This window comes from Amblyraja radiata, chromosome 5, assembly GCF_010909765.2.
Source record: "Amblyraja radiata isolate CabotCenter1 chromosome 5, sAmbRad1.1.pri, whole genome shotgun sequence".
NCBI classification, from domain to species: Eukaryota; Metazoa; Chordata; class Chondrichthyes; order Rajiformes; family Rajidae; genus Amblyraja; species Amblyraja radiata.
The window spans coordinates 115,559,707-115,580,345 of NC_045960.1; the positions used below are offsets into that span (position 1 = coordinate 115,559,707).

General features: G+C 43.8%; 1 protein-coding gene and 1 long non-coding RNA gene across 2 annotated transcripts; both read right to left on the bottom strand.

Moving 5' to 3' along the window:
• Positions 1-3,072: 3,072 nt before the first annotated feature.
• Positions 3,073-4,107, bottom strand: LOC116973724. The gene is made up of 3 exons (XR_004412117.1): positions 4,069-4,107; positions 3,744-3,911; positions 3,073-3,567 (listed from the first exon to the last, which is right to left on the bottom strand). It is a non-coding gene; the product is annotated as an uncharacterized LOC116973724 (long non-coding RNA).
• Positions 4,108-4,653: 546 nt separating this feature from the next.
• LOC116973799 (NACHT, LRR and PYD domains-containing protein 12-like) lies at positions 4,654-20,077 on the bottom strand. The gene is made up of 6 exons (XM_033022105.1): positions 19,834-20,077; positions 18,703-18,874; positions 17,945-18,010; positions 5,672-6,319; positions 4,755-4,927; positions 4,654-4,662 (listed from the first exon to the last, which is right to left on the bottom strand). Exons 1-6 carry the CDS (start codon positions 19,936-19,938, stop codon positions 4,654-4,656), a joined length of 1,173 nt encoding a protein of 390 aa, XP_032877996.1. The 5' UTR covers positions 19,939-20,077.
• Positions 20,078-20,639: the final 562 nt, after the last annotated feature.

Below are 20,639 nucleotides of genomic sequence, written 5' to 3' on the forward strand. Positions count from 1 at the left end.
TCATGGCGAGTTTCAGGAGTGATTTATATGATTTTTTTAACACAATATGTGAAAATTTCATGTAGTTTGGTCACTGCAGAATAAAGCTCCTCGGCCCACAGCCTAAGACTGATTCCTGGTATGTCAGGACTTTCATATGAAGAAAGACTAGATAGACTCGGCTTGTACTCGCTAGAATTTAGAAGATTGAGGGAGGATCTTATAGAAACTTACAAAATTCTTTGGGGGTTGGACAGGCTAGATGCAGGAAGATTGTTCCCGATGTTGGGGAAGTCCAGAACAAGGGGCCACAGTTTAAGGATAAGGGCAAAATCTTTTAGGACCGAGATGAGGAAAACATTTTTCACACAGAGAGGTGAATCTGTGGAATTCTCTGCCGCAGATGGTGGTTGAGGCCAGTTCATTGGCTATATTTAAGAGGGAGTTAGATGTGGCCCTTGTGGCTAAAGGGATTAGGGGGTATGGAGAGAAGGCAGGTACGGGATACTGAGTTGGATGATCAGCCATGATCATATTGAATGGCGGTGCAGGCTCGAAGGGCCGAATGGCCTCTACTCCTGCACCTATTGTCTATGTTTCTGTTTCTATCAGTTTGAAGAAGGGTTTCGGCCCGAAACATTACCTATTTCCTTCGCTCCATAGATGCTGCTGCACCCGCTGAGTTTCTCCAGCTTTTTTGTCTACCTTTGATTTTCCAGCATCTGCAGTTCCTTCTTAAACTCTCCTGTTATTCCCTGGTCAACACTCCCCCCCAGTGGTGTCCCGCCGCAATTACAAGTCTGGTTAATTTGTGGACAACACTCCCACCTAATGGGGCTCTTAAAGATAGCGGAGTCAGGGGATATGGGCGAAGGCAGGAACGGGGTACTGATTAGGGATGATCAATACAATACAATACAATTTATTTGTTGTCATTTGAACCTCATTAAAGTTCAAACGAAATTTGGTTTGAACTTCAGCCATGATCACATTGAATGGCGGTGCTGGCTCGAAGGGCCGAATGGCCTACTCCTGCACCTATTGTCTATTGTTTATTAACTTTTTGGGAATCCTGCACCAATACTCCCAAGTCCCATTGTATCTCCGATTTCTGGATTTTCACCCTATTTAGAAACGGGTGAAATTCTCTGCCCACTCTACCAACCTGTCCAAGTCTTTCTGCAGAGTTCCTGCTTTCTCTACACACACACACACAACTATTTTCGTATCATCCACAAACGTTGCCTCAAAGCCTTCAAACCCTCATCCAAATCATGAATATACAACGTGAAGAGTAGCGGCCCCAGCACCGAGCCCTGCGGAACTCCACTAGTCACTGGCAGCCAACCCGGAAAAGCCCCCTTTATTGCCACTCTTTGCCTTCTGTCATCCTGCCTGCCTGCCAACCTGCTGTCCATGCTAGTATCTGGGATAGAAAGGCGGGGGAAAGGAGGGGAGAGTGTGGGGGGAGATGGAGGTGGAAAGAGAAAGGGAATGAGGGGGAGGTGAGGGCAGCACGAAGGCAGAACAGGAGGGGGGTTGAGACCTAGGACGTGAGGGGGGGGGGGGGGGGGCTGAGTAGGAGGTGAAGAGGGGGGAGCAGGAGGGGGGGGGGGCAGCAGGAGGATGGAGGAGACTGATGGTTGATCAGGAAGGTGGTAACGATGGGGGGAGAATACTGGAGGGTAAACTGAGAGAGAAAGCAGTGGAGAAAGGTTTGGGAGGAGAGGGGTAGAATGGAGTGAAGTAAATATTGGGGAGATTGGGACGGTCACATATTTGTGATCAAATTTGCAATGATCCGAGCGGGAGTGAGTCTGGAATTGACAAGTGGTTATTGACTTATGCATATATGCCCTAAAGGAGATTGTAAACAAATATAGAGGCAACAACTCTTCAATCCTTATGTGCTTTATTGATGCTTCCAAAGCCTTTGATCGTGTTAATCACAGAAAGCTGTTTGTTAAAATGAGTCAAAGAGGGGTGGCTCAATACATTGTGAGAATTCTGGCCTACTGGTATGCCCACCAGACTATGCAAATAAAATGGGGCAATAGGTTCTCAGCCCCATATGGGGTTAGCAATGGTGTTAGACAAGGGGGAATTTTGTCCCCAATCCTTTTTAATCTTTAAATTGACTATCTGTCCAAACAATTGAAAGCCTGTAACACTGGGTGCATGATTGGTAATATTTTAGTGAACCATATTATGTATGCAGATGATCTTGTGTTCTTTAGTCCATCTAGCGCTGGTCTCCAGCAGCTCCTTACTATATGTTCTGTGTATGGTGTGGAACATGACATTAAATATAATGCTTGTAAGAGTGCTGTTATGATCTGTAGAACCAAAGAGGATAAATGTCTAAAATATCCTGATTGTAAATTGTCTGACAATCTTAGTGTCTGTAATAAGGTAAAGTATCCAGGGCATTTTATTATAGAACAAATGACAGATGATGAGGATATTAACGACGCATGCTGTATGTACAGGCGAATACTCTCTGGCGTAAATTTGGTGCGTGTGCAGTTGTGGTGAAGATGTCGCTATTTAGAGCATACTGCACAACACTCTACACTGAGCACCTGTGGTCAAACTACGGAAAGACAAGTGTGCAGAGACTGAAGGTGGCATATAACGATGCCATGAGAACACTGCTAAGGCAACCTAGATGGTGTAGTGCCAGTAATATGTTTGTGGCTGCAGGAGTCAGTACTTTAGAAGCTATCATAAGAAATCACATGTATAAATTCATCTGCAGGATAAATGACTCTAAAAATGTGCTTATTGTGGCCTTGTCAAACATAAGGTTTAGCACTACATGCTATGAATCCCAGTTGTGGAGACACTGGTATCATTGTCTCGTTGTACGACATCGATCATTCTTTTATTCTGGATTTTAATTCATGTATTGTGTTTTTTTAAATATATAATTTATGATGCTTTTATAAGTGATTTACTAAGATTTTATATGTACTTTATGATGTTTTTAATATGCAATGCATTTTTATGTAATGTTGCCCCTTGTCTGGACCTTGAGTCTGAAATAAAGTCTATTATTATAGTTCTGTAAATATTATTCATCTGGACATCCACTAACTTTCAATGTTATTTAGTCATTAACTATTTACATGTGATTTACAGCAGTAACAGACATTGTTGTGTGAATGAACAGTTTGAATAATGTTGCTGCTGCAGTTGTCACCATCAATCCACAGCAGGAAGGAGCTGATGATAAAGTCACATCCCGGATCCTGCAGGTCCCCCCCGCTGTAATTCCCCCGTCCCCCACTGGGGGCAGCACCGGATATCCGGCATCATCATCATCAGCGCCGCGTACCCGGGTCACGTGACAGCGGGCATGGTCGCCTCTGATGTCACCGCCCGCCCGGCCCGGGAAGTGTTGGGGTTTAAAGGGGAGGGCGGCTGTTTAAAGGGGAGGGCGGGGAATCGGCCAACAATATTCCGGTACCAAGGGCAGTGACGTTTACACCACGAGATGTTCACATGTCTACACGCAGTCCGGGTCTGGGTTCCTGCAGTGACCTCAGTTCCTTCTCCCCGGTCGGGCTGAACTTATTCCCCGCCAGCCTGAAACAGTTCGCGGAATAAAGAGGAAATAAACAGATGAAACAACAGTGTCAATAACAGGGACTGGGGTTAATATTTCAACAACATTTACAGAACAACATCACAGGAGAAAGAAGCCCGCGGATGGATGGATCCCCTGATATTTTATCACATTAAACATTAACACAAACACTCACCAGATCCGCTTCAGTCTCGGGAGGTTCAGTATGAGGCGGCGGAGAGCGGGGACACATCGGTTTGTGAGAGAGTTGAATCCCAGGTCCAGCCACGTCAGTGAGAGGTTTGTACTGAGAGCGGAGACGAGATCCTCGGCTCCAGAATCTGTGAGACCGACATTGTCCAGCCTGGAGATGAGAGAGAGTGAGGGTGAGGGACACACAGAGAGACAGGAGACGGTGCAAATCCCCAGTGTTTATCAGTGATACATTTACTGGTCATATTATTGTTCAGTGTCAGACACCCAGTGAGTGTAAACACAATCTCTCACAGTCTGGGACTTACCCCAGTATCTGTATTTTACAGTCCGGTTTCCTCAGAGCCATAGACACCAGTTTCACTCCAGAATCTCCCAGGTTGTTGTCTCCCAGTCTAAACACAAACAGACAGAGTAAGAAACAAACTGATACAAACCCCGGGGCTGAGATCGATAACTTCTCCCAAAGGGATATTTATGGAAACACCACAGCACTTTATTGAACAAATCTCTGTGGATGTGGTGTTTGGTGACTTTCACCATTTATGTTCACACATGTTCCCTGTGTAGAGAACGGCGGCAGACGGGCGGGCAACACGCGTGATCCGTGGGGGGGAGGGGGAGGGGAGGGTGGAGACGACCACCGGTAACCCGGGGGAGGGAGGGGGGGTAAAATAGGAGGGGTGCCCCCCCCCCGTGCACAGTGACGGGCGCTCGGCCCCATAGAAGGGGTGCTGGATGGAAGAACAAAATAGTGAAACAATTTTACACTTCAGTGTTAGCGACAAATGGACAGTTACCTCAACACCTGACACTTGTGCAGAGCCGGTCCCAGCCGCTGGAGACCTTCACACTGAATGCGGCAGTTCTCCAGATCGAGGCATTTGATTGTATCACAGAACCTGATGACATGAGACAGGACCGCACAGTCAATCGGGGTCAGTCCCAGTCCATAGAATGAAAGTGTTTCCACAGATCCCAGTGTCTGCTGAGCCAGTCCAGGATTCTCAGACTCAAACAGGTAGTGCAGCGTGTTCAGGAGCCTCCGTTTATCAGCTTCACTCTCTGTGTTTCCAGCCTGGCGTTTAACCTCCTCCTTCACCCAGTCAATCACTCGGCAGATTGTTTCATTAGGAAATGGACCCAGAAACTCCTCCAGGACCCGAGCTGACCGTGGGGAGGAGAGACCAGCGACAAAACGGAGAAATACTTCAAATCGCCCATCTGTCGTGCTGTGAGCTTTAGACAGGGTTTTCACGATATTCCTGGGATCTACAGTCAGGAATTGTGCAAGTGCGGCTACAAACTCTTGGATGGTGAGGTGCGGGAAGGTGTACACCACGCTCCGGGCTGAATCCTCTCTCTCCAAAAGTTCCATCAGGAACCCGGACAGGAACTGGGAAGGCTGCAGATTGTATTTGATCAAATCTCCATCTGTGAACACAATGTTCTTCTTGGACACTCCAGTGAAGGCCATCTGACCAAGCTTCAGTAACACCTCACGGAGGTTCTTAATCTCACGGCCGTGGTTTTTCAGGATGTTGTAAATAAAGTAGCAATATAGTTGTGTGATGGTCTTGGGAACTCGCTGCAGGTCCCGGTGTGTTTGTGTGAAGAAGGGGCCCAGTGTCAGGCCGAGGATCCAGCAGTAGGAGGGGTTGTAGCTCATGGTGTACAGGATCTCGTTGTCCTTCACGTGTTTGAAAACAGCTGCTGCCACCGACTGATCTTCAAAATACCTGGTGAAATATTCCTTCCGTTCCTCACCAACAAATCCCAGGATTTCAGCCGAGACACTGATCTCTGCCTTTTCCAGTAAATGTAACGCAGTGGGGCGGGTGGTCACTAGCACTGAACACCCTGGGAGCAGCTTGCGCTGGATTAAACTGTACACAATGTCAGACACTTTACACCGGGATTCAGGATCTGGGCACTGGTGCTTAGGTTCTGTGTCTCTCCGACTGTCAGCAAAATCAATTCTGCCCTTGAATTCATCCAGACCGTCGAATATAAACAGCAATCCCTCTGGGTTCTTCCAGACTTCTCCTAGCATATTCCCAAAGTATGGATACTGATGCAGAATTAGTTGCCTCAGGTTTATACTGCAGTCAATTGTGTTTAAATCCCGGAATTTGAAACTGAAGACAAACTGGAAGCGTGGGTATATTTTCCCCATTGCCCAGTCATGAACAATCTTCTGCACCATTGTTGTTTTTCCGATCCCCGGGACGCCAGCCACGGCTGCTGAACTCCCAGCTTTGTGCACAGACCAAAATCTCAGAATTTTCTTGAGGAAACTTTTCTGGAACAATTGATCAATTCGTATTTTTTCCAGTTCTCTCCGCAGATGTTTCTCTTGCCATTCCTCATGGTCCCGACCTCTTGCCAGCAGCTCATGTTCCACTTGTGTCCGATCTCGAACGGTGGAGATGATTGTGAGCTCAGCGTATCGATCAAGCAGCAGGAAATTCTTAACCTTCTCCATCATCAGGATGGTGTTCCCTGTGCTCAGTGTTTCAGTCTGTTCCCGCAGAGTCTCCTTGTGTTGCCGTTGAACATCTGTGGACATAGAGACAGCATGTCTGTATCTATTCTGGTGAAGGTGGAACAGCCAACATGTGTTCAGCAAAAATAGTAGGGGGATGTTTTAACTGAACCTTTGAGAACTCAAAATTAGAGAGGTTGAAAATGAACAATGGCCGGGAATACGGGGCGTGAATATGGGCACTTGCCTTCACTGATCAACTGAACTGGGAAACACAGCGGAGGGTAACAGTGGACGGGATCAATTACAATGTGTTGGGCTTCATATGGATTCATTTAATTTAGTTTTACTTTAGTTTAGAGGAAACAGGCCATTCGCCCAGCCAATCCCACACAGATCATCGACACCTGCACGACTAAGTTTCTTCGCACTCGAGAAATTTTGCCAGAAGTGAATTGGGAGGAAACCGAAGCACCTGGAGAAAACCCACGTGGTCACAGGGAGAAGGTACAACCTCCATACAGACAGCACAGATAGTTAGTATCGAGCTGGGGTCTCTGGCGCTGTAAGTCAGCAACTCTGCGGCACTGGTAAATCCCGGGGGGGCCGGGGTGGAGGGTGTCTGTCCCCCAATGTTTTGAGAGGTGGGGAACAATCCCCCCCATGTTTTGTGAAACATGTTGTAGCAAAATCGCCTTGGAATTTTACAATTTTAAAAAGCTCGAGTTTAATGAGAACTACAGAAAGATTGTAGTCATTTATCACTTAATTCCTCTGAGACGAAAATGATTTGTTAACTACTACTGTGAGCACTAGTTAACAGCCAGTAGTTAACAAGCAGTTATACAATGTGTCATCAATACATCGATATGCATTCCTCAGTAAATGTAATTGTCTTGTGACCTTCAAGTATTACTGACGCCGCGTTCCTTTGAATAAAATTCACGGGAGAATTTCTTAAAACTGTCACTAACGGCTCTGGACTGCGAGCATGGGCTTCTTCCTAGCGTGCACGTACAGTTCCTCATTCAGCTACGTTATTTAGTAATTTTTACCCATCATTTAGGGATGTTTTATGAATTTAAAACATTTATGTTTTTCTCACCTCAGTCTTAAATTGCTTCCACAATCTTAGAAATAAGGGGAGGCCATTTATGACTGAGGTGAGAAAAAACTGTTTCACTCAGAGTGTTATGAATTAGTGGAATTCCCTGCCACAGAGGGCAGTGGAGGCCAAGTCACGATGGATTTAAGAGTGTTAGATAGAACTGCTGTAGCTGACTCAGAACTGCTGTAGCTTTGGGAGCAACAACAGCAGCAGCAGGAGGAGATTAGCAAGAGATACGACTGATTGGCTCTAGCCCAAGTGGGAGGAGAGAAGTTTGTAAATTGGTAAATCAGGCAATTTATCAGTCAATTTAAGTAAGACTGCTCTTAGGGAGCGGCAGTGAGTGAAGTGCCCTGTGAGAAAAGTGTGAGTCTTTGGCTCGAGAGTCTTCGGAGAGGAGGCTGAGGAGAAGAGACTACGCAAAACACTGCAGAGGGAGAGACGAAAGAAGGAGATGTCAGGCAAGCTGATTCAGTGTGATGCTTGCAGTATGTGGGAGGTCAAGGACACCGCTGGTGCCTCTGGCTGCTACAAATGCGAAAAGTGCATCCAGGTAGAGCTCCTGAAGGGCCGTGTTGGGGAACTGGAGAAGCAAGTGGATGACCTCCGGTTCGTCCGAGAAACGGAGTCGTTCCTCGACAAGTCCTACAGTACGATTGTTACACCTAAGGTACTGGAAGAGAGAAGGTGGCAGACAGTGAGAACGGGAGGGAAGCATGGAATGCCAACGTCCCCGGGGGTTGTACCTCTTGTGAACAGGTTCACCCACTTAGAAGCTGTCGGGACAGAAGAGGTGTTTACACTGGGCGGCGGACTGGCTTGTGATGCGAATAGGGCTGTTGAACCAAAACCAAAAAGGCCTAAAGCAGGCAACGCCATTGTAGTAGGAGACTCCATTGTGAGAGGTACGGACAGGGGTTTCTGCGGCAACAGACGGGATGCGAGGATGGTGTGCTGCCTTCCTGGTGCCAGGATCCAGGATGTCACGGACAGAGTGCAGAAAATCCTCAAGGGCGAAGGTGAACATCCGATGTCGGAAAGAAGGGAATGAATATTCTGCAGCGTGACTTTGGAGAGCTCGGAAAAATGCTGAAAAGCAGGACCTCCAGGGTTGTTATCACCGGTTTGCTTCCAGTTCCTCGTGCTGGCGAGAGCAGGAACAGGGAGATACAGGACCTGAACGTGTGGCTGAGGAACTGGTGCACGGGGCAGGGATTTAGATTCTTAGATCACTGGGATCTGTTTTGGGGTAAGGGGGAACTGTACAAAAGGGACGGATTGCATCTTAACAGGTGTGGGACCAGCATTCTGGCAGGCAGGTTTGCCACTGCTACACGGGTGGTTTTAAACTGAATAAGGGGGGTGGGGTGTCGAATGGGCTAGTGGAGGATGGAGTTAAAGGGAAAGGGTTTCTTAAATGTGTGAGCGTAGAGACAGAGGGGTGTAAAATGAGGGTAGAAGCAATAGGTAGCAAGGTGAAAAGTAAAGGTGGCACGCCGGAAAATCCAGGGCAAAAATCAAAAAGGGCCACTTTTCAACAAAATTGTATAAGGGGTAAGCGTGTTGTAAAAACAAGCCTGAAGGCTTTGTGTCTCAATGCAAGGAGCATTCGTAATAAGGTGGATGAGTTGAATGTGCAGATAGCTACTAATGACTATGATATAGTTGGGATCACGGAGACATGGCTCCAGGGTGACCAAGGCTGGGAGCTGAACATCCAGGGATATTCAATATTCAGGAGGGATAGAGAGAAAGGAAAAGGAGGTGGGGTAGCGTTGCTGATTAGAGAGGAGATTAACGCAATGGAAAGGAAGGACATTAGTTTGCAGGATGTGGAATCGGTATGGGTAGAGCTGCGAAACACTAAGGGGCAGAAAACGCTGGTGGGTGTTGTGTACAGGCCACCTAACAGTAGTAGTGAAGTTGGAGATGGTATCAAACAGGAAATTAGAAATGCGTGCGACAAAGGCAAAACCGTTATAATGGGTGACTTCAATCTACATATAGATTGGGTGAATCAAATTGGCACGGGTGCTGAGGAAGAGGATTTTTTGGAATGTATGCGGGATAGTTATCTAAATCAACATGTAGAGGAACCAACGAGAGAGCAGGCTATTTTAGACTGGGTATTGAGTAATGAGGAAGGGTTAGTTAGCAGTCTTGTTGTACGTGCCCCCTTGGGCAAGAGTGACCATAATATGATTGAGTTCTTCATTAGGATGGAGAGTGACATTGTTAATTCAGAAACAATGGTTCTGAACTTAAAGAAAGGTAACTTTGAGGGTATGAGACGTGAATTGGCCAAGATTGACTGGCAATTAATTCTAAAAGGGTTGACGGTGGATATGCAATGGAAGACATTTAAAGACTGCATGGATGAACTACAAAAATTGTTCATCCCAGTTTGGCAAAAGAATAAATCAGGGAAGGTAGTGCATCCGTGGATAACAAGGGAAATCAGGGATAGTATCAAAGCGAAGGATGATGCGTACAAATTAGCCCGAAAAAGCAGCATACCGGAGGACTGGGAGAAATTCAGAGACCAGCAGAGGAGGACAAAGGGCTTAATTAGGAAAGGAAAAATAGATTATGAAAGAAAACTGACAGGGAACATAAAAACTGACTGCAAAAGTTTTTATAGATATGTGAAAAGAAAGAGATTAGTTAAAACAAATGTAGGTCCCTTGCAGTCAGAAACGGGTGAGTTGATCATGGGGAACAAGGATATGGCGGACCAATTGAATAACTACTTTGGTTCCGTCTTCACTAAGGAAGACATAAATAATCTGCCGGAGATAGCAGGGGACCGCGGGTCAAAGGAGTTGGAGGAATTGAGTGAAATCCAGGTTAGCCGGGAAGTGGTGTTGGGTAAATTAAATGGATTAAAGGCCGATAAATCCCCAGGGCCAGATAGGCTGCATCCCAGAGTACTTAAGGAAGTAGCTCCAGAAATAGTGGATGCATTAGTAATAATCTTTCAAAACTCTTTAGACTCTGGAGTAGTTCCTGAGGATTGGCGGGTAGCAAACGTAACCCCACTTTTTAAGAAGGGAGGGAGAGAGAAAACGGGGAATTACAGACCAGTTAGTCTAACATCGGTAGTGGGGAAACTGCTAGAGTCAGTTATTAAAGATGGGATAGCAGCACATTTGGAAAGTGGTGAAATCATTGGACAAAGTCAGCATGGATTTACAAAAGGTAAATCATGTCTGACGAATCTTATAGAATTTTTCGAGGATGTAACTAGTAGCGTGGATAGGGGAGAACCAGTGGATGTGGTGTATCTGGACTTCCAGAAGGCTTTCGACAAGGTCCCACATAAGAGATTAGTTTACAAACTTAAAGCACACGGCATTGGGGGTTCAGTATTGATGTGGATAGAGAACTGGCTGGCAAACAGGAAGCAAAGAGTAGGAGTAAACGGGTCCTTTTCACAATGGCAGGCAGTGACTAGTGGGGTACCGCAAGGCTCAGTGCTGGGACCCCAGCTATTTACAATATATATTAATGATCTGGATGAGTGAATTGAAGGCAATATCTCCAAGTTTGCGGATGACACGAAGCTGGGGGGCAGTGTTAGCTGTGAGGAGGATGCTAGGAGACTGCAAGGTGACTTGGATAGGCTGGGTGAGTGGGCAAATGTTTGGCAGATGCAGTATAATGTGGATAAATGTGAGGTTATCCATTTTGGTGGCAAAAACAGGAAAGCAGACTATTATCTAAATGGTGGCCGACTAGGAAAAGGGGAGATGCAGCGAGACCTGGGTGTCATGGTACACCAGTCATTGAAAGTGGGCATGCAGGTGCAGCAGGCAGTAAAGAAAGCGAATGGTATGTTAGCTTTCATAGCAAAAGGATTTGAGTATAGGAGCAGGGAGGTTCTACTGCAGTTGTACAGGGTCTTGGTGAGACCACACCTGGAGTATTGCGTACAGTTTTGGTCTCCAAATCTGAGGAAGGACATTATTGCCATAGAGGGAGTGCAGAGAAGGTTCACCAGACTGATTCCTGGGATGTCAGGACTGTCTTATGAAGAAAGACTGGATAGACTTGGTTTATACTCTCTAGAATTTAGGAGATTGAGAGGGGATCTTATAGAAACTTACAAAATTCTTAAGGGGTTGGACAGGCTAGATGCAGGAAGATTGCTCCCGATGTTGGGGAAGTCCAGGACAAGGGGTCACAGCTTAAGGATAAGGGGGAAATCCTTTAAAACCGAGATGAGAAGAACTTTTTTCACACAGAGAGTGGTGAATCTCTGGAACTCCCTGCCACAGAGGGTAGTCGAGGCCAGTTCATTGGCTATATTTAAGAGGGAGTTAGATGTGGCCCTTGTGGCTAAGGGGATCAGAGGGCATGGAGAGAAGGCAGGTACGGGATACTGAGTTGGATGATCAGCCATGATCATATTGAATGGCGGTGCAGGCTCGAAGGGCCGAATGGCCTACTCCTGCACCTAATTTCTATGTTTCTATGTTTCTATAGAGCTCTAGGGGCTAGTGGAGTCAAGGGATATGGGGAGAAGGCAGGCACGGGTTATTGATAGGGGACGATCAGCCATGATCACAATGAATGACTGTGCTGGCTCGAAGGACCAAATGGCCTCCTCCTGCACTTATTTTCCATGTTTCTTTGCATGTTTATTTTTGTTAGTTTATCAAAAGTTTCTTTATGTTAGTTTTATTATTTTATGAAAAGTTTGTGTTGCTCTCTCTCTCTCTACGACTGAGAGATGAGACAGAAGATATAAGAGAGAGCAGAGAGCGAGAAGAGAAGAGAGTAGAGATAGAGAGCATAGGGAGATCGCGACGAGCTATAGCTATCGATCTGAGCTAGAGATATTAGCGAGAGATAGAGCGATGCTCTCGCTAGAGCTAGCTAGATCTCTCTACGCTCTCCTCTCTCTCTATATATACTATCCTACTCTAGTCTATATCTCTCTCTATTCTCTCCTCTCTCTCTCTCTCTCTCTCTCTCTCTCTCTCTCTCTCTCTCTCTCTCTCTCTCTCTCTCTCTCTGTCCTTGTACATCAGTCTATAAAAGTAAGCATGCAGGTACAGCAGGCAGTGAAGAAAGCCAATGGCATGTTGGCCTTTATAACAAGAGGAATCAAATATTGGGGCAAAGAGGTCCTTCTGCAGTTGTACAGAGCCCTAGTGAGACCACACCTGGAGTATTGTGTGCAGTTTTGATCCCCTAATTTAAGGAAGGACATTCTTGCTATTGAGGGAGTGCAGCATAGGTTTACAAGGTTAATTCCTGGGATGGCGGGACTGTCATATGCTGAGAGAATGGAGCGGCTGGGCTCGTACACTCTGGAGTTTAGAAGGACGAGAGGAAGTACGAATCACTTGACACCACTGCTAAAATGGCACTGTTAAATGCGCAAAGTTCAAAAAAACAAATGAACTGTAGACTTAAATTGTACATTGGATGCTTATTTGGATAGATCATCAACTCAAAGAAAACTAAAATCCCAATCAAGTGAATTTCTAAACTCATATATTAATACTACCAACATTAAGGATGTTTGGAGAATTGAAAACCCATCGGGTCGAGAATATTCATTTTACTCACCAGTACATAAAACCTACTGAAGGATAGATTATTTTTTAGTAGACTCAAAACTTATCCCATTTACCTATAACTCGCAATATCATAATATCATAATCTCAGACCATGCTCCACTAACATTTATGATTAAACTAAACGGAATGGTAGAGACACAGCCACAATGGAGACTTAATCCCCAAATCTTAAAAGAAAAGGTATGTAATGAATACCTCGTAAAACAGATTAATATGTTTTTTGAGGCTAATGATAGCCCTGAAATCTCTGCTTCCCTTCTTTGGGAAACATTTAAAGCATTTGTGCGAGGAGCATTAATCTCTTCTCAATCATTTCTTAACAAAGAGAATAGGGCCAAACAACAGAAATTGGAAATGGAAATAAGGCAATTAGACATAGAAAATGCAGCAGCACCATCCATGATAAAACACAATAAAATTGCAGGACTGAAATATAAATTGAACAAGATATACTCAGACCAAGTTATAAAACTTTATCAACATACAAAACAATTAAATTTTGAATTTGGTGATAAACCACAAAAACTATTAGCGCGACAACTTCGTAAACTGGACGGGGAAAAAACAATTTACAAAATTAGAACAGACAAGGGAGAAACACTAACACTGCCTAAAGATATTAATGATAGATTTTTACAATACTATCAAAAATTGTACTCATCTAAAATGACAGAACAATCAGCAGGAATGGAAACATTTCTACAGAAATGTAAGCTTGTGGGTTTAGATCAGAAAGAGAGAGAATCACTAGGTGCTGAAATTACTATAAAAGACATCGAAGAGTCAATTAAATCTTTAAAAAACGGAAAGGCTGCAGGTCCTGATCGTCTAAGTTCTGAATTTTATAAAAAAATTTATGATCTGGTTTCTCCACGCCTACAGACTCTGTACAAATATGCTTACACTCAACAGAAACTCCCAGAAACTCTAAATGAATCTACAATCATATTCATACCAAAAACGGATAAGGATCTTGAAGACCCAGGTTCATATAGAGCAATAGCCCTTTTAAATACTGATCAGAAAATATTTACTAAAATTCTATCTCATAGATTGAGCTTAGTGATTAACAAATTAATACACCCCGACCAAACAGGTTATATTCCAAAACAGTATTCATTTTATAATCTGAGAAGACTATTCAATATTATATACTCCAATAGAATTCCTAATGCAGAACTAGCAATTATTTCGTTAGATGCTGAAAAAGCATTTGACCAGGTTGAATGGCCATATTTATTTTCGGTGATGGAAAAATTTCAATTGGGAGAGAAGTACTGTACATGGGTTAAATTGTTAATATAGAATATTAACAAACCAAATGTTATCAACTAAATTTAACCTCTCTAGAGGTTGTAGACAAGGATGTTCACTATCCCCACTATTATTTGCTCTTGCAATCGAACCCTTAGCAGAAAGCGTTAGAACCCATACAGGAATATACGGATATAACACTAGAGAAACAAGGAATAACATTTCCTTATATGCAGATGATGTACTAATATAAATTACAAAGTTAGAAACTAGTATTCCAAATCTATTAAATTTAATAACTCAATTTGGTCAGATCTCAGGATATAGAATTAATTGGAATAAAAGTGAAATCATGTCAATAACAAAACTCAATTTACATACATTACAACAATCCCCTTTTAAAATAGTTAAAGATAAATTTAAATACTTAGGTATCTATGTAACTAAGACATATACCTCTTTATTTAAACAAAATTTTCCACCCTTACTGAATAAACTACACAAGAATATTCAATACTGGAAAACACTTCCCATTTCAATGCTTGGGAGAATTAATGCTATAAAAATGATCTTCTTACCGCAACTACTGTACCTATTTCAATTAATCCCGATATATATCCCAAAAACTTTTTTCAAAAAAGTCGACTCCATTGTTACAAGTTTTATCTGGGATTATAAGAATCATAGAATAAGTAAAAAACATTTATGTAAGTCAAAGATAAATGGAGGTTTGGCTTTGCCAAATTTCTTGTTTTATTTTTGGGCAGTCCATATTAAAAACATGAATTTCTGGCTGGAAGAAATGGATCAACAACCAGATTGGTTAAGGATGGAAAAGGAAGACTGTTTACCTTTTGAAATTGGACCGATCATATTTGCTACCACAAAACTGCACAAAAAAACCTATAAGGAAAACCCCATAATACATAGTGGAATACGAATTTGGAAACAATTAAAAAAACCAAATGAACTGCAAATAAACGTAAAAATACAGATTATCTGGTGTTTTGTGCGTGGGAGCTTGTTGTGTCAGTTACGCAGACAACCAGACGGTATTACTATGTTTAAACAATAAATATAATGCTCTTCTTGTGGGGGGAGGGGGGGGGGGGGGGGGAGGGGAGATAAAATTGTTTGTTGTCATTCATACTTGTCATCGGGCCGCCAGGAAATGTGTGTGTCCCCCATGTTTTAGAAGCGATTTCCACTCATGGGCACTGTAACACCACTGTGCCACATGTGTATCAGGACAATGATACTCACCTCGGATAGTCAGTTGTGAGAAGGCAGCTTGTGAATGGACCGATTCTAACCAATAGCTCATGACATCATGGTGTTTCCCAGTCCATTTCCTGGAATATCTGGACTGGAGACGGGATTGGATTCATTGTACCTGCTCCGTGTGTTCCAATAACAAGGCCACATGACATTCACCTCTGAGTTTCTCCAGCATTTTTGTGTACCCTGACATTCACCTCTGCCCAACCCCTCAGCTCATTGTCCATGCTGGTCTAATTCTGTATTCATCTCCTAATGTACTTTAGGGCCTTTATCCAGTCCGTGTCCACCACACCATCATGTAAATATTTTATCCAAAACCCAACTATTCAATTATATTCACTTTATCACCTTGTTACAGGTTCTCCCGTCGATCCATATAGATCACTGTTCTCAGGACAGAACCAGCGCCATTGAACACAATCTCTTTCCTTCTCTAGGCTGAGCCAGTGTTGACTCTACAAACCCCCATCACATTCCTACTCTGCATCACTGCGGTCTGCTCTGTACGTGGCAACCATCGTCTGAACGCAGGCAATTCCCCAGGAACTCCAAGCAAGTCCGGGTTCTGCTGTAGAACTCCACATTGCAACACTTCTACGCTGCAGTTGGAGGTTCCGATGTTTCTTTCGGTCGAGTACGTTTTGGGAATTGTCAGGATTCTCCGGCAGTGCTGCCGAGAGTGGAATTCGATGACTTGCTGACTGACAGACAGCAGCCGGTCACTGGATTCCCCATGGAGGAGTCTGATTAAACATCGAGACTCCACAAAATGACCGAGGATTGTAACAAAAACAAATAGTTCCCCATCCACCAGACCCAGCAAGGAAGGCCCGTTACAGGTTCTCCCGTCGATCCATATAGTAGGTAAATTGCAAAGCCTACCTGAAGCGTCGTTGAAAATCTGCTGCTGCGGGTGTGCGCGATTTTGGCGCCGTTTAGAGGGGGGCGGGTTTAAAACGCGATTTTCTCTAGGCTGTTCAAATCGAAGATGTTCAGCCTAGTTAATTATTAACGAAAAATCGCTGGAAGACCCCGTCGCAAAAGCTATTATTAGTTTTAAAGGCCTCGTATAATAGTTATAGTAGTTTAAAAATCAATCTCTAAACCCGCGACAACCAGCAACCGCAGGGTATCATAGTGCCAATCCATGAAGGTATGCTGTATATTTTTACATTAAAAAGGGCTTCTTAAGTTCCCTTTATACAAAGTTTAATATTGCGAGTAGCTCATTTTGGGCCCATTATATCCCGCAGTATTTTTCTGGGCATTTGGGGCACAAATCTACCGCAATGTGAACGTTCTAAACCAGCGCGTTCCACAGGGACCCACTGGAAAGCTGATTTAAAATGGGCATTTATTTACAGCAATTGAACACTAAATTCCTTCCATTTGGCCTATAAATTAATGTAAATGAGATTTAAAAATCATGTTTTATTGTGAATTATTTGTGAATATTATTTGGACATTTAGGCTATTTAAAAATGTTAATCATTTATTAAGAAATGGATAGATGTTTAGATCTAGTAATTGAAGTCTGAAATTAGCTACAATTAGGTAACTAACTAATTATATGCTTTAATTTCAGGTCATCCAAGTAAGATTATTTTATATTTGTTTCAGAATGCTTCAATCTATGATAACTGAAAATTTCATTCAGTTCTCTTAATTTTTAAGAAAGTTATGGGCTTTTGACTGTTCACGATCACAGCTTTTTTGTTATGTCCATAGAAAATCAATAGGGAACAAGATGCTCATTTCCGAGTATGAAAATGGCCATAACTTTTTAAATACTTGAGATATGAAAGTGAATTAGGTGTCAAATTAAACTTATTTTTATGCTTTATCTTATGGGCATAGACTAAATTACAGACTTGATTTTTAAAATCTCAAAATTTTGTAACATTGCTACATATAGATCACTGTTCTCAGGACAGAGCCAGCGCCATTGAACACAGTCTCTTTCCTTCTCTAGGCTGAGCCAGTGTTGACTCTACAAACCCCCATCACATTCCTACTCTGCATCACTGCGGTCTGCTCTGTACGTGGCAACCATCATCTGAACGCAGGCAATTCCCCAGGAACTCCAAGCAAGTCCGGGTTCTGCTGTAGAACCCCACATTGCAACACTTCTACGCTGCAGTTGGAGGTTCCGATGTTTCCTTCGGTCGAGTACGTTTTGGGAATTGTCGGGATTCTCCGGCAGTGCTGCCGAGTGTGGAATTCGGTGACTTGCTGACTGACAGACAGCAGCCGGTCACTGGATTCCCCATGGAGGAGTCTGATTAAACATCGAGACTCCACAAAATGACCAAGGATTGTGACAAAAACAAATAGTTCCCCATCCACCAGACCCAGCAAGGAAGGCCCAGCGCCCAAGGTCTGACAGATTCTGATCAGGCAGCTGAAGGCAGACATTCAGTTTCAGAGTGAAAGCCAGGCGGCTGTGGGAGTCCCATCCCATCACTTACCTTTCAGGTGAGTGGGCACTTCAGATAAACCCTGCACCGTGTCCATGTAGGTGAACTGGTCTTGACCTGTTTAAACAGATTAACCTATTAACTTGTGAGCTTACACCCCAGTGTATGAATATTGACTTCTCTAACTTCAAGTAACTCTTGCTTTCCCTCTCTCTCCATCCCTCACACATTCACAGTTCTCCCACCAGTCTGACTGTCCTTCATTACATTTTATCTGTTTGTTTTGTTGTTCCCTTCTCCTCGCTAACAATGATCTATTCCAGTGCTTCTTAAACTAGTTCAGTATCATTCACCCTTGAATCTTTATCACAACATTTCATTCACCCTCCACTAAATATTCTTATGTTTTTTGGTAATTTTCGTCTTATTCTCCCTTGTATATAAATAGCTGAATAAATTAAGTCATTCACCCCTCTAGTTTCATTCATCGTGAAACAATTTCATTCACCCTTGGGTGAACCATTCACCAGTTTAACAAGCACTGATCTATTGTACAATTTCATTGAACTCCTTCCTCTTTGTCCGTTTTCACACCTTACACTTCCTTATCTCTGTATCTTCCACTCCCCTGACTCAGTCTGAAGAAAGGTCTCGATACGAAACGTCACCCAGTCTTTCTATCCTGAGACGCTGCCTGTCTTGCTGTTACTCCAACATATCTTGTGCTTAACTTGCATGGTCCTTTTTGTTCAATACTGTAAGATCAGCAGCATTCACAGCTGAAATTTCATAGTCTAATGTTGCCGTACCTTGAGCCAGTATCTCTTTCAATAATCTGCTCAGTTTCGGTAGTGTTTGATGTATTTCCGCAAGGAATTCCCACATCACTCTTCGTGCCCCAGAACCCTTCTCCATCACCAGATTCAGGAGCAGTTTGGAGCCGGCTGCTTGGTTTCCCTTCTCTGCGAGTTCAGTCACACTCTGTAATGAACAATGGTGAACATATTGAGGAGCGGAGGAAGGCAAGCAGCAAGCGGGAGGATAGGGCCAACTCCGATACAGGGCCTTGAGCGGCAATGTCAACATGCAATCATTAGGTTGACAATGACCCACCCTGAACACTGACTGACCCAGTACAGTCTGACTACCACAGGGTCAGTGTTGAGCTTCCCCAGGGTAACTACAGGAAGAGCACACGTCACTACTGGGCCCAATGAGGAGTCTGGTGTCAGCTGGAGAACCGGTAGCGAGGAGAAGCCAGTGACCACAGGACATGTGTGCAGGGAGAGAGTCGGGGGTGAAGCAGCAGTGAGGTAGTGAAACATGTTTGAAGTGGAACAATCACATGGGGAATGTTATGGTTAGGTTGGGTTTGTATTTTTGGGGTCATACAGTTTGGGATCATACATAAGGACCGTGATCACCAGTTATTAATTATCTCCGCAGCTGCCTTCCTGGTATGTGTTGTTAATAATTATTCAATAATGTTAACCTTTCCACCGCTGTAATTATAAAACTGTGAAATACTCATAAGGAAAAGGCAAATACAACACAAGGCATGATGTAATTTGCCCAAACGCCGGGAATCACTGGGACTACACAGCCCCTTGTCAGGGCCTTTGGACCAAGTATATGAAACATCATGGAAGACAAGCTTAATACAATCTGCGCTCGCAATACCATGAGGTTTCATATCACCAGATGTCACGTGCCCATATGTAGCTAAACATGGGAATTCAGGACAATTGGTGACTTCTGTTGGTGCTGTGATCATGTGTTGGTCAAATACAGGCTCAGTGTTGCTGCATCTCCAGACTGCTTTGTGGTGTTTGATCCACATGTGCCCCTGATATTTCATTCTCCAGCCGTCCCTTTACATTGGTTCTCTCATTCTGTGTTAAATGTATAAACAACACAAGATCTGCATCTCTTCCACTTACATGATACTCTCGCCCAGTGAAGTGATCCGCGCCAGTTAGCTTCAAGCCAACTCCATCCACAACCTCTTCAATCGCCTGCTCCAGTCGGTCCCGGTAGAATCTCATCAACTGTAAGAGCTGGTGATCGTCACAGTTTGACAGGAAAGTGGAGATTGTGGAGTTTATATCTGTGAACACAGGAGGGGAAGGAAAACATCATCTGAGAAATCGTTCACCATTGGCCCTCAGTTCACACTTCCATGAGTACATTCGAAAAAACTGCAGTTTTAACATCAGGTATTCACAGTGAACGGTTCCCGCTCCCACACCATTCATCACACCTGAAAATGCTCTCTAGCTGGGTCACGGGAAATAGATAGAAGGATAGTCTCATCATCACCACTGTGCAATAGCCCAGGAAACCAGAATTAAATCGTCACCAGGCCTTCCAATCTGATATCGAAAATACATGCCTTTCTGAAAATACTCCAATCCTTCACAATTTAATAGATTTAACATCTGTTTTCCTCAGTGGCCGTTGCAGGCATTTTCCACATTGGGGCCTGGCTCGGGCACAAAAGGGCTCTTCCTGTTCCCTGAAGTGTCAGTTTGGAATTTTTGTGCAGTTCAGATCCCCTAATGACAGTAAGCATATAGAACTTTGGAAATGGTGCAAAAGATGTTGGCCAAATTGTCCCCTGGATTAGAGGGTGTTAGCTATAAGAAGAGGTTGGACAAACCTGGATTGCTTTTTGTGGAGTGTGAGAGGTTGAGGGCAGAATTGATAAACATTGTAATACCTGGAATTTGCTGCCAAACTTGGTGGT

Coding starts and splice junctions, on each gene's coding strand:
- LOC116973799 (XM_033022105.1), bottom strand. CDS start 19,938: ATGAGATTCTACCGGGACCGACTGGAGCAGGCGATTGAAGAGGTTGTG. Junction 6,320..17,944: donor AGTGCCCACTCACCTGAAAG/GTAAGTGATGGG, acceptor CTATGTCCACAG/ATGTTCAACGGCAACACAAG. Junction 4,928..5,671: donor CCCAGATCCTGAATCCCGGT/GTAAAGTGTCTG, acceptor CCCCACGGTCAG/CTCGGGTCCTGGAGGAGTTT.